Source organism: Ursus americanus, chromosome 18, assembly GCF_024610735.1.
Source record: "Ursus americanus isolate L20-20 chromosome 18, mUrsAme1.1.p, whole genome shotgun sequence".
NCBI classification, from domain to species: Eukaryota; Metazoa; Chordata; class Mammalia; order Carnivora; family Ursidae; genus Ursus; species Ursus americanus.
This window is the reverse complement of record NC_142144.1, coordinates 8,857,188-8,871,646: the sequence shown is the minus strand read 5'-3', so window position 1 is coordinate 8,871,646 and position 14,459 is coordinate 8,857,188. Positions and strand designations below refer to the sequence as shown.

General features: G+C 54.0%; 1 protein-coding gene across 3 annotated transcripts in view; it reads left to right on the top strand.

Moving 5' to 3' along the window:
- MVB12B (multivesicular body subunit 12B) overlaps positions 1-14,459 on the top strand; it is a 182,552-nt gene that overhangs the window by 145,409 nt on the left and 22,684 nt on the right. For all 3 annotated transcript variants that reach the window (XM_045790926.2, XM_087869368.1, XM_045790927.2), the window contains exon 8: positions 13,283-13,338. In XM_045790926.2, coding sequence (XP_045646882.2) covers positions 13,283-13,338 — 56 coding nt within the window. The remainder of the gene's footprint in view (positions 1-13,282; positions 13,339-14,459) is intronic.

The following is a 14,459-nucleotide window of genomic DNA, read 5'->3' as shown; positions in this document are numbered from 1 at the left end:
CATGATCTCAGAGTCCTGGGATCGAGCCCCACATCTGGCTACACACTCAGCAGGGAGTCTGCTTGAGATTCTCTCTCTTGCCCTCTGCCCCTCCCCGTGCTTGCGCATGCCCTCTCTAAAATAAATCTTTAAAAAAAAAAAAAGTCACAGATCAGCACCAGCTGAGTCACCCAGCCCAGGCCCTCCCTCTCAGATGAGGACACTGAGCTGTGACTGACGTGCACGTGGGCCTGGAGGCCAGCTCTCTTCTCTGTCACTGTCACTGTGTCAGCTGGTACCGTATCCTTCTCCGTGCGTCCTATCTGGAAGTTTGTGATGTTGGCAGGACGCAGCTGGGATCACCTGCTTATGGTGCTGCTTGCTGGGTTTCCTTACCGTAAAGTTACTGTTTTTCCTCTTGTAATTAATATGTCATCAGTGGGAAATACTTTGGGACTATGTAAAGAGTTCATTCCTCATCAAATTATCCATTGATTTTTATAACTCCTATCATCCCTTCAGTGTGAGTTGGCATTTTATTTTAAGGATGAGCTTCTCCTCGTCCTCGGTTTGTGCACGTTGGTGTGGACTGGGGGGTTCTAATTCATTATTATCATTATTGATGTGGACACTCAAATTGTTCCATATTAGCCGGCAGGAGCCCCTTCGAGCTGGCTTCTGGGTCCTTCTGCTGAGTTGCCGTGATTCTTTGAGGATGTCTTACTTTCTGGTGCAACAAGACGTCCCAGGCTAGTTCCTTCCCTGCCTCCCCCTCCCTCAGCCATTTCTCTAAAGAGCCCCTGTATCTTTCAGAGGAGAACACTAGAACCCAAAACTCTGGGCACTAGGTGTGCTCACGGCTTCGGGGCCATCAGCAGATAGAAAAATACGTCCATTTGTGCATGTCTGTACACACATATGAACGCATGTGTGTATAAACACACAGCTCTGTGTGTTGATGTATCTATATCTAGTTGCTAAACCAGGCTCACACCAACACCTCCGGCCATCCAGCATCACAGAGCACGTTTGAATCTTCTTCCCCATGTTTGTCTGACTTCTCTTCCACCACACGAACGTCAGATGTTAACGTTCCTCAGAACCCTGAGCTGGGCCTGCCCTCTTCTCACCACGTGCTCTTCCCAGAACTTCTCATCTTCTCTCATGCCTCAGTCACTGGCAGGCTGGACGCCCCAGATCCTCCCCCGGCCGCCTCACGTCTGTATTTCCCATCCGGGCAGTCCTTACCAACCAGTCTCGGATCTTGCTCATCATGTCCCAACCGTGTTGACTGGCATCTCCCCCGGGTTGTCTCACAAGCCCCTCAAACCCAGCACAACCAAGAGAGACCCGACCAGCTTACCCCACGTGTCTCCCAGGTTCCCGGGCCTCCACTCTCCCGATGGTTAAGCCAGAATCTCAGGGTCACCCTTGTCTCCTCGCCCTGGAAAGTAGTGAAACTACCACAGCCAGTGGCCAAGTCTCTTGGTTCTGTATCTGAATACCCCTCGATCTGTCCCCTCTTCTCCATTCTTACTGTCACAGTCCTAGACACCACCACCAGCATCCCTCACCAGCATCCCTCCTCCCTGGTGGTCCTGCCTCCAGCCTCACTCCCTCTAATCCACGCTTCTCTCCACAGCCAGGAAGCCATTCCTAAAACATACACATGACCATGTCTCTCTCTAGCTCAAAAACCCTTCGATGGCTCCCCAGGGACCTCGTGGTGACCTGCAGGCCACTTAAAATGGCAGCCAGGCTCCTGATCAGCCCATTGGTTGCCTCTCTACTCTTACTTCTACCCAGCTGTTAAAAAGACCAAGATAACATCTACAGCTACCGATATAGGAACTCTCTGACGGTTGTCGAAAACACATCGTAGAACCGTTATATGCTGTGATGCTATTTGTATGAGAGGCACAGACACATACAAAACAAAATTCTGTATTTCTTCTGTATGCAGGCACGTCTGTACCTGCATAGCAACGGGCTGGGAGAACCGCAGGCACAGTGCAGACCACATCCAGGGCTGGCCCTGAGGAGGGTCTGGGATCAGGGCTCTGCATTCAGGGGCACTTGAACTTAGCTGTGCTATTGGAATTGTTTGTTTAGGAAATGTATTCCTTTATTGAATACAATTTAAAAATACACAGGTCTTCCTTATGTCACTATGGGTTTACGTCCCAACAAACCCATAGTCAGTTGAAAATGCATTTACTACGCCTACCCTACCGAGCATCCTAGCTCAGCCTAGCCCACCGTAGATGTGCTCAGAACCACTTACACTTGGGCAAAATCATCTGACAAAAGCCTATTTTATGCTAAAGTGTTGAAAATCTCTTGTAATCTATTGAATACTGTACTGAAAGTGAAAACCAGGACAGCTGGACGGGGACAGAATGGCCGCGCGTGTATGTGCTGTTGACCCTCGTGGTCCCCTGGCTGCCTGGGAGCGGCCGCTGCCCTGCACCATGAGAAAGGACTGAACCACTCATCACTAGCTCAGGCAAGGGTCAAAATTCAGAATCCGAAGTACGGCTTCCACTGAATGTGTATCACCTTTGCACCATCATGAAGTCGAAAACTCGTAAGTCAGACCATCCTGAGTCGGGACTGCCTGTGTGTGAGTTGGTTGAGAAGGTGACAGAGGGCCTGTAAGGGGAGGCGCACCTGCCTGCCTGCACGGCCGGACCCCCCCCCCCAGCAGGCGGCGGCGGTATCTGCCCCTCGGCCAGCGGCTCCGACCCTTCAGCAGCTGGAGGCCAGGCCGTCCTAGGTCAAGGCTCGGCCTCCGTCCACGGCTGGCTGTGGATTAAGCTGCTGTTCAGACCATGCCTGTGCTCTGGAGGAGTGTGGTCGCTTCTAATAGCAGCAAACCTTCGTTGGCCCTCGGTCTGCTTCTCACTCTGCTTTTAGAGATCCCCTCTTGTTAGTCTCCGGCTCGTGTAGGGGTTTCTGTGTGTGTGCTGCACTGTGGGAAGGCAGGCGTGGGCCCGTGGCAATTTCCACACAATGCCTCTACAACCGAGGCGCCTTCTCACTCACGTGGAAAAGTGGCACTTAGTTGGATTTTATCTTTACCTCGAGCAAAATGCAATACATCTCTGCCCCAAGTCACCAAATATTCATGAAGTTTCAGAAAGCATTTCTGCAGAGGGAGGGTGTTTTGTTCATGGACCTGGGGTTTCTCGTGGCTCTGCAGTGTGGGGCAGCCATGTGTGGCCCTTCTTCTCCAGACTTGTGCCCTTCCAGCTCCCACGGCTCAGACAGCAGCCACTGGGCCCGCGAGGGGCAGCTCTGGAAGGAGGACGGGGGAGTGCAGGGCCCTCAGTTTCCTCCCAGGATACTGGGGATGTGGAGACATGAAGTGGGCCACACAGCTAAAGTGACACTTGCTGGCAGGTGCTCTGTATGGGGGACGGGGAGGCTTCCCCACTCATAGAACCTGAGAGAATATTCATTTGTGGGGCAAAGTCGCTTTTATTTTGAAGAGTATGGTGTTTCTGACTAACCTGGCAAATTAACCCCCAGACAGCCAAGGGCAGTATGCTTCACTTTGCTTTTAGGGCTCTTTTCCGGGGGACGTTAAGCAAGCTGGGCCCAGCATGGGTCTTGCTCCTACAGTTGAGCTTGACCTGTGACCCCAGAGATGGCAGATGCCAGGGAGAGCCATGGTCGGGGGGAACCCTCTGAGGTAGTCCTGGCCAGGCATCGCTTCCACACCTCCAGCAGCCTCTGGATGGGGACTCACAGCCCACAGCTTACGGAATTTAATGTGGCTGCATTTACGTTTTGATGTAAAAGCAGCTCGAAAACTAAACAGTTCTGCTTCCTTGGAAGGACATTCTCCCCAGCTCGTGATGCTGGTGAGAATGAGCAGGTGGTTACCGGGGGCTTTAAACGTCACAGCCATCCAGGTAGGATTCTTTCCTTCCTTCTACAGCTGAGGAAAGAGAGGCATAGAGAGAGTAAACACTTGTCTTGAGTCCGAGGTGGACCCGTCCTGAATCACGCCTCTGAGAAGCAGGGCCTGCTTGGCGTCTGCGAATCACCCGTAGCTACCACGTGCTGAGCGCCTGCTGCCGGTCAGGCTATGCTCGGCTCTTTCTCCTCTGCAGACTCAGCCCTTGGCCGTGGTTCTCCTTCTTTGACAGGTGCAGGTCTGACTCAGGCCAAGTGGCCTGCCCAAAGCTCCACGGCCAGCCAGTGGCTGAGCCCAGCTCGGGGCTCACACGCATCTGACTCGGGCATCCTCTCCCTCCTCCCCACGGTGCCATCGGCCTCAGGAGGTCACTGTGGCCCATAAGTAGTTCTTTTGGCTTTTGAATAACCAACAAAACACATTACTTAGGGGATCTAGAAGGAAGTTGTAGGCCTAGTGTGGACTCAATTGGAATGTCACTGAGCAGACAGTCTTGGAGGCATCCACACGTGTCTTCCAAGGAATAGCCCCAGTGAAATCAACAAGACGGCAAAACAAGCTTGGTGTTTCAGTTTGCATATGAGTTTTGAGAAAAGGCCTTGAGATCTTGAGGTGTTGGCATCTTTCCCGTCACAAATTGTAAAGGACCTTTGAAGCCACGGGGAAGGAGAGAAGAGCGAGCCAGGTTGCTGATTATTTACAAGCAAGTAGCCAGGGTTAAAGGCCTTCCCCCATTCCAGCTGCATTTAACTTTATTCTGAAAATGACTACCTGCCAGTAAAGCCACATCATTCACCACCATCTCTGCAAGTACGTCTGAGGTGCTGTGACCAGTTCACAGAATCCTGCTTGACAGCTGTAAGCAGATGACAGTTGAGATGCCAGAAATGGAGTCTTTCTCTTAATATTACTTTTTTTTTTTTTTGGCCACATGATTTTAAGACTCTTTATCAAGCATGTTGAAATGAATACATACATCGGTTAGAGTATTTCCCCCTTGAGATGTCAGTGAGGGAAGGGGTGAGCAACTGTGGGTATCCGCAGGCAGTCGGGCGGCCCTGGGTCCGGAGCCCTTGGGAATGAGTCAGCAGTGGGTTCGAGTCGAGCGCTGGGAAATCCGGAAGTGTGCACCTCGGGGGCAGAATCAAGGGATGGCTGAGGGCACTGCCTTGGCAAGTACAAGTATGGTTCCCACGCGAAGGAGAGATACAGGAACTGTAATAACCCTATCCCGTTGCCAGGCAGAGCTCCCGTGGCGTCCTAGCAGGGTTGTCTGTGCAAGCAGGCGACCAATGTTATGTCCAAATACAGCACGTGAATTGGACTCCTTCCCCGAGAACAGCAAAGTCAGGTATTCGGGTCAGTTGGGGAAAAAAAAAGAAACCCCCCCCTTTCTCCTCCTTTAAAATCTTGGGCAGTGTTAATACAGCAGATGAGAGCTTTATTTGTTTAAACCTTGCAGATTCCGTAAGCATCCACAATCCTCTTGACTTGTAGTGCCTGATTGTAAAAAGAACAGTTGAATGAGCTCATTGTTTCCTGGTTTTTTTCTTTAATGTATTTTACAAACACTCTGGTGACAGGCCTGACACCCTGATTTCTATGTACTCGCACTTCAGGTTGGGATTACAGCATTAATAACAGAGCTCCATGCATCATGCCATTTTTAAGCATGATCGTTATGATAAAGGGCATATACTTAATTACAGGCCTGCTTAATTACAGCTCTGTTGAAGCTCGTTTGTTTAGGAGAATGCTAATTGCACTACGGAGCCCGCGGCACGTCCTCGCTCTCATCTGTACGCCGCTCCGTGCCGTGGATCAGCGTTTTGTTAAAACCGCCACCAAAAACAAAATTTAAAAAAGAAGAAGAAAACAGTGTCCTGGTACTAAAAGGAAGGCTGCCTGGACGTGGCTTTCGGTCCGAGTGGACACCACCATTTGCAGAGCCGGGCAGCCGTCCCTCTCTTGTGACTGAGGTCCCTGTCACCTTCATGCAGCCTCCTGAGAGCGTCTTCTCCCCATTTCACAGACAGGTAGCTGAGGCTCACGGTGGTGGGGCAGCCAGCTGGACCACACACTCATGCCCACGGAGTTGGAGGTGAGGCCCAGGGTGTTGCCCTGCCAGGCCCGCCCTCCCACCATACCCCTGCAGCGCCTCCGCCACCCCAGCTCTGTGCTCGACTCCTGGCTCCGGCAAGCCACCTGACTGCTCTAAGCCTCGGCTTCCTGGAGGATGACTTGCAAGCGATTGTGTTGAGGCTGAAGTGACTCGATGAGTGTTCACGCTCACTGCCCAGCATGCAGCCAGCAAACGTGGGTTTCCTGTCCTCCTCTCTCTGCTGTAGAACTGGGCCTCAGAAGCAGTTCTGTTACCTCCAAGGTTTGGGGGTGGCCTGGGTCATGTCACACTGGGAGCCGAGGGGTCTGGAGAGGTGACTGCCGTGTGCCCCAGGAAGGCCAGCTTGGGTGCCAGCAAAGAAGGGACAGGCGCTGTCCCTGCTTCTGGGTTATGACCACGGACCGATCTGGCGGAGTCCTCCTGGGATTCCTCAGGCTGACTGGGAGGGCAGGTTGGGAGATGAAAATATACTCTCTGAGAGCGGGGTCCCTTTGCTCACAGCTCTCCCTCCAGCTGCCCCGCGCGTGTCCCTCTGAGTAGACTCAGCGATAGACCGAAGGCTAGAGCGACTGTCACAGTCTCTGAGCGCTAAAGAATAGTGAAGACAAAATACTGGCTTCAGCTAGGGGAGAAAGAAAGAAAGGAGGAAACGTGGCTCCCCCATGAGAAGCCAGGATGGAGATGATTTATGAACACTCTTTCGGAACACATGAAAAATGTGTGCCATTGATTTTAAGAATTATGTTTGGCAAATCTCTAGATATTTTAAAATCTGGAATGGCTGCCCAGATAGAGTAGAAGTGGATGCTATGGAATTAGAAGGGGATTCGGCAGTCCCACGGATCAGCTTTCCACCCGACACACAAAATCTCTCCCTAGCTCCCCAGCACGCGGCCCCTGCCTGGCCCCTGCTCGGCCAGCTCTGCTCATCCTCCCTTTCGTCCTCACCAGGGCAAGGAGCCATGCCTCTAGCCCTCACCCTGAGGCAGCTCTGGGAATATGCGTGGGCCTTTGATTACGCTCACCTTTGAGTCTTATCTGGACCAGATCTGGCTGCAGCTCCCCATGTGCGGGCACGGCACCGGGTCCTAGGGGCCGGGCAGGAGGTGGTGGTGAACAAAAATGGACAGGATGTTGCCTTCCCGGAGCATCAGGCCTGATGGCTTCCTCCCTCTCCTCGTGTGGTTCCACTTCAGGTCCCCCACCATCCTGGGACTCCTCGTAGGCCACGTGCGAGGACCCTCTGACTGTTGGTCCCCGCACTGGACTCAGACTCAAGCCCAGAGCAGACCAAGATGACGGCTCCCTCCCGTCGCTCACCGTGGCACCTTCCCGCCTCGCGTTAGATAGTCGGATCGCATTCCTGCCTCACGCAACTACAAACAAGTCTTTTTTCATAACTTCTGCTGTTATTCCACGTCTTTCATTCCATCTAATACCTTTGGTTTTTAAGACCTAAAGTACAGGACTTACTAGCACTGACCTGTAATAAATCCCATCCTTAAATTTAGACCATGATCCCAGTTTGGGGGGATCTTCATTGGACTTCTCTCAGTTAGCCAGCTTAGAGACGGTCCTCCCAGACGCCCCGTCAGCCACATCCGAGATAGGCCTACTATGTATGTCTTCATTGAACTAATCGATAATGCCCTGGGTACCTTCCAGAGAGGTCAGTTGAGGTCAACCTCAATCTATTAATCAGCTTCTTGAGCACCTCATCCGACCAGTTATGGATTCTTCGCTTAACATTGTTCAGCCATATTTCTCTCTCTTGCCTGCATGGGTAACATAAGAAATTTTATCACATGTTTTGCTAAAATCCACATTCTTTCAGCATACCATAATCTTTGATATACTAGATTTTTTAAATAAATGGATTTTGGCCAGCAGACTATCTGTTCAGCAAACTTGTACTGGCTCCCCTTTCCAGGGGCTCCTTGCACGGGTGAGAGCATCCCGTTCCTCTCGCCAGCTCCATCGGGAGCTTTCAGCCCATAGGACCCTATCCACTCGCTTTCTTTTCTTCTAAGACTGTCGAGGTCTGTTTTCTAGGAGAATAGGAGAAGGATCTGACTGTGCTCATCTTTCTATCATGAACTTTAAGATAAAGTGGAAATTTATCTCAAAGTTCCCATCTCTCTCCCATCACCAGGCAGCTCCCTTTGCGGGTCAGACTGGGTCTGATTGATCCTCCCCACCATCTCCTCTGCCACCGAGCCTGTCGGGAGGGCACTGGCCGTGGGGCCGAGCCAGGCCAGCACAGCCCCGAAGGCCACCCTGAAGGCCACTGCTGCCTTTCTCACACAGTCTCGGGGGTGCCTCCTCCCTTTCTTCTCCCCAAAAGGGTTGTCTTTGGTGTGGTCGGTAAGGATGTCACTTCTGGTCTTCTGCCGTCAGCCTCCTCGAGAAGTTGCTCTGTGAGGAAATCACCTTTGAGTCAACCCGGGGACCAGAGGGAGCGCCTTCACCAAATACCTTCATCGTTCAGATGGCGGGTTGCCCCTTGGCCCCAACAAATCCCCGCCGTTCTCCAGGTCTGGGAGTGAGGATTTCACCTGGAGAATGAGGTGTTGGGGTAAGGGGCTGTATGCAAACAGGAGGCACTTCTGAATGAAACCCCCTTCCGGTGGCTCAGAAACTCTGTGGGGTGTGGCTGTGCACGGTCTCTACTCACTTCCCCTAGTCTGTCTTAGAAGCTAAGACGGGGCTTTTTGGAAATGCTGTGTGTGTGCGTGTACACATATGTACACATGCACACACACACACATATATATATAAGGTAAAAATATGTATTACCTGTTCTGTAAAGGTGTATTTTTATAATACACACACACACACACACACACACACACACACACACATAAAAATGCTATTGTTAGTATCCAAGTTTTACAAGTTCCTTTTCTGGATCTTTTTCTCCTCAATTTTTATTTGCAGCCCTCCAGGTCCCAAGGGTCAATCTGGGCAAACCTGCCCTTCCCCTCCCCCATCATAACCCACAAGGCAGAAATGCAGCATTCCAGGAGGCCGGGCCACCACAGTCCAGAAAGCCAGTCTTCTCTTTCTAGATCTTTCTTTTTCAAAGACATGACCATCAGTTGGAAGGAGAGAGAAACACACACTCTTGGAAGACGGAGAGTACTGAGTGGTAGGAGTACAGGGTGTTGCTCTGGAGTGGGGGACATGCTGTGAAACTAGGGAACGGTGGTCGTTGCTCAACACTGTGAACGGACCAGGTACTGGCAAAAGTGTTCACTCTAAAATGGTTAATTTTATATTAGGTGAATTTTAGCTGAACAAAATTTACTAAATTTTTACTAATGTGCTAAAAAAATTTTAAGAACCAAAATTCTCCTCCTCCCTGCTTAAATCTCCCCAGTTCCTAGAGATGATTCCCAGACTTCTTCCAGAAACCCATGGCTTTTGTCAGCAGCTCACCAAACCCTCGGGGTTACGTACATGCCCCAGGCCGAGCCCCCATGCACAGGACTGTTCTGTGGGAGCAGCTACTCTCCGGCACCTGCTCCCCTGAGCCCCTCTGGGCCCATCCCGGGGCCAGGGACACAGGAATGCAGCGGCGACTCACACGTGAAGTGCCAGGAAGCCCACTGCCTGAGAGGACATGTGGCTGTGGCCGGGGACCCAGGGAGGAGGTGGGGGGACGCCTCCGGGAAGCCTGGCTGCAGGAGAGGCACTCAGAGCAGACCTCAGAAGAACAGCCAGGTGTCGACATAAGGGGTGTGAGGGGAAAGGGCCTTATGGGCCATTGAGGACCCTCCCTTGGTAATCCTGCTGTGTGGGGCGCTGGTGTGGCTGCCAGCCTTGGACTGGACGGGAGCCACCTCTCTGCCTCACTCCTGCTCTCCGTGCTCCCCGGGCCTCTCATTTCTGGGGGTGATCCGGCTGTGGAAGGTCACCCTACTTCCCCATCAGGATACGAGTTCTCTAAACACACACGGACATTCAGATGGAAGCTCTGTCAGCAGCGAGGGGGAGTTCTTGACCTATCTTATCGGAAACCCCGGACGCTAATAAGGTCTTTAAAACAAAGCCTAGTGAGTGAACGATCAGGGTGGGGATGTGCTGAAGACGTGCTTGCGGAAAACTACTCACCAGGCCTTTGGTCAGCGTGCTTCCTGAATGCAGTACGTGGGGCGTGTGAAGGGAGCTCTGCCGTGGGCGCTGCCGTCGGTCTAGCGGGCAGAAAGAAGCAGGAACGAGGAGCGTGTGTGCAGATGTGTGTACCGAGAGCAGAGTGCGTGGCCCTGGCAGGTGACAGCCGTGGGCTTGTGGGATTTAAAGGAGAGGCAGAGTAGGCTGTGGCTTCCAGCCCTGGATGTGGGATGGCCAGGAGCAGGGTGGCGCGTGACTGACGAGTGGGAGGGCGCAGCGAGGAACGGGTTTGGGGAGAAGGCGGTGGCGGGTCTGACTGGACGATTCGCGCGCACACCCGCTTCCTGGCCGCTAGGTCTGATCAGAAGGAGCTGGTGGAAAGGACGTCTGGAGACTTCAGGAGGATGTGATAATGGTCATCAAAACCTTAACATACCCTGGTCTGGAAGAGGCAGATTTGTCCTCAGAAATTCCGTTTATACCCAGTGGAAGGGCCAGAGGATTTGGAGTCCCTGCTTGCTACCTGGGTGCCCTCGGCAGGCCCCGATCTGTGAAATGACAGCAGGTGCTGAGTAGTACCTGCCCATGCGTCCCCATGGCACTGGGAAGGGGCAGGGGTCAGGGGTCAGAGTGCCTCGTGGGGTAGGCCTCGGCCCACAGCTGGAGTTGGGCAGATTGGCAATTGCCAGGAAGGGGGGCCTCTTCTTGGATCTTGGGTGGGACCCCGTCCTGTCCCTCTCTAGAAGGCGTGTGGCCTTTCAAGGGTCATCTGTTCAGGGATGGGTTTTCCCAGCACGTGTGCCCCAATGTCACTTGTATGTCCGCACCTGTGACATGCTGTAGGTTACGTGGGCTTCCTCCCCCCCTCCTTTCTGGAGAAGTGTCACACTGTTCCTGGCCCTTAGCCGGTGCTCCCCTGGGCAGTCCCAGCAGCTTGCAGGGGCCCAAGGTGGGGGAAGGCCCCCGACTGTGGATGCCTCCGTTTGAGCCCAGGGCCGGACCTCGGGCAGCAGCCTTCCAAAGAGAGGAGGCTTCCGGGGGCAGCCGGGGCGGGCTGTGCTCTTCCCTTTTCTTCAGACTTACCAGACGAGGCTTTGTTTTTCCTTCCCTGAAATCCATTATGAACAGAGCTTAAGATGAACCATGTGGCTCAGCTTGCTGATCAGAGAGGATTTGTCCCACACCTCTTCTCTTTCTCTTATTTTTCTCCTGCCTTCTTTCTGCTTCTGCGAGTCTTCTTTCTTAGGACTGAAAGAAATTGTCTGCCCCTCGGATACCAGAGAAGCCCCCATCTTAGATGGTGGGGGAAGCAGAGACCATCACTTCCCAGGGAACCCACTCACCACGCCTTCCCCGTGTCCTCCCAAAGCGGAATGGGCCGGAAGACCTCCGGGCTGTGGGAAAGGAACGGCACCACTGACCCCGGTGTTTTCGTTTGCTAGGGACCCATTCCCATCTTTCTCTGGTGTCCTGTTAAAACCAGCAGCCTGGTGCCTTGAGTCAGCCTCGAAGCCCGGGGCTAGGAGACAGAGTCAACCATGCCAGCTGTGCTGTGGCCCACCCACCCGCTCTGTGCCCAACGCTGCGCGCACCTCCAGCTCACACGCACCCCGGCTCACATGCACCCCGGCTCACATGTACCTCCAGCTCACACGCACCCCGGCTCACACGCACCTCCAGCTCACATGCACCTCCAGCTCACGCACCTGCAGCTCACGCACCCCGGCTCACACACACCTGCAGCTCACACGCACCTCCAGCTCACACGCACCCCGGCTCACACGCACCTCCAGCTCACACGCACCTCCAGCTCACACGCACCTGCAGCTCACATGCACCTCCAGCTCACATGCACCTGCAGCTCACGCACCCCGGCTCACACGCACCTGCAGCTCACATGCACCTGCAGCTCACGCTCCCCGGCTCACACGCACCCGCAGCTCACACGCACCTCCAGCTCACGCACCTGCAGCTCACGCACCCCGGCTCACACGCACCTCCAGCTCACACACACCTGCAGCTCACATGCACCTCCAGCTCACACGCACCTGCAGCTCACGCACCCCGGCTCACATGCACCTGCAGCTCACACGCACCTGCAGCTCACGCACCCCGGCTCACACGCACCCCGGCTCACACGCACCCGCAGCTCACACGCACCTCCAGCTCACACGCACCTGCAGCTCACGCACCCCGGCTCACACGCACCTCCAGCTCACACGCACCTCCAGCTCACACGCACCTGCAGCTCACACGCACCTCCAGCTCACACACACCTGCAGCTCACACGCACCCCAACTCACACGCACCTCCAGCTCACACACACCTGCAGCTCTTGCACCCCGGCTCACACGCACCTCCAGCTCACACGCACCTGCAGCTCACACACACCTGCAGCTCATGCACCCCAGCTCACACGCACCCCGGCTCACATGCGCCCCAGCTCACAGGCCCTGCCATTCTCCTTTAAAAAAAAAAAAGATTTTTATTTATTTATTTTTATTTATTTATTTATTTATTCGCGGACAGCGACAGAGATGGCGAGAGAGAGAGCAGAAGCGGAGAGGACAAGCAGGGAGCCCGACAGGGGGCTCGATCCCAGGACCCCTGATACCAACTGAGCCACCCAGGCGCCCCCTGCCTTCCTCCTTTTAAACATAACTTAAACTCACCGAAACCCACAGCTAGGATTCAGACCCAGTCTTTCTGACTCCAAAGTCACTCTCTCCAATCTAGACCTTTCCTGTGGGCCCGGCAGCCTGGGGTATGGCATCACTCTCAGCGGAGAGAATGTGTCCCCAGCACGCTCCCTGCCCACCTCACAGAGCACTGCTTTGTCCCCTCCCCGTCTGCGTGCGCCTCTGTCCTGCCACCAACCCCTCAGGAGCTCCCACCACTTACAGGTCAGAGGCCAGCTCCCAGGTACAGAGCTCTGTCTGTACTTCTGTGTGGTGCTCCGGGGACGTGCACAGCATTGCCCCCCTCCAACCAGGTGTGTGTCCTGGGTGCAGGGGGGGTGCATCTGCCCACGTCACCCCAGGGCCCCACTCACCTGTGCCCATGTCGGTTTGTACTGTCAGCATCTCAAGTCACTGAACACCGCTGGTGTCCCCAATGCCATTTTCTCTTTTTCTGTTCTTTTACAGCAATGGATGGTGTGCCTTTTATGATTTCAGAGAAGTTTTCTTGCGTTCCAGAAAGTGTAAGTGTTATGCATGTTGTCCCTTCTGTGCTGCCACCCCCAGCCTGCGTGCTCCCTCTGCTCAGCACGCAGGCCCCTCCCGGCGGCCCTCACACCCCTGCCCTCGTGTTGTCCCAATACCAGGGCTTCCCGTCTGGGTCCCTCCAGCTAACGCTGCACACAGTAGGTGCTCGAGGAGTAACTGAAGAGCAGGGATGAGGCACAGGGAGGGAGCGAGACGGACTAGCAGAGAGACTCCGATTCAGCCATAACAGAGCCTTTTTGTTTCAAATGTGATGGTAAATTGGGCTGAACTTCACTAAGTCGTGAATGTTCTTGGTTTCCAAGTTAAACTTACTAATTTTTGTTCTTTTTTATTTAACCATGACAACATCTCACAGAAAGAAGGCTGCCTCGTTTTTTCATTGTGATTGCCGGGTTCTGTGATAACCAGTCTCGGCTCCGAATCGGAGGGAGGCCTCCGAATGGCAGGGCTGGCGGTTAGTGTGTGCCCGCAGCTGTGGTCGCCCGCTCACTGCGGGCCCGCAGGGGCCCCACGACACGCACCAGGCGGCTGGGGCCCCTGAGCTCTCTGATGACAAAGGGGCTGCGTGAGCTGGTGAAGGTCAGCGCCTACAGCATGAGCGGTGCCCGCCAATCCCAGGCTTGCGGGCTGTGGGCTGGTGCCGCTGACCCCACCTGGCACTCCGGGGACCCTCTCTCTGATGGCGCCTGTCCCCCCCACCCCCAGCTATTCAGGCCTGGTCCATGCCGGCTCCATAGACTTGTTTCTGGGTGTTTTTATCCTTTTTGCAGAAGTTTGTTTTGAGTTGCTAATGACTGTGAGGTCCCCAGTTTGGGCACCGGCTAAAGAATCCTCCAGTGTGTTTCTTGGATCCAGCTTAAACCACCCGGCTTGCGATATGACCTGCTCTGTAGTTTCCATTTTCATGAAATATAATAGGCCTCCTCTGAACCCTTCTGGTAAGCAGCTTAATCTTGAAAAATGCTCGTGACGTGACATGCGGAGCATGAGTAACTCCAGCCGACGCCACTTGGCCGCGTTGCCATGGCGACGCTGGCGCCTCTCCCGCCCCGCTCCCTCGGAGAGGCTGTTCCGTCCGGTGCACCAGCTCCAGTCG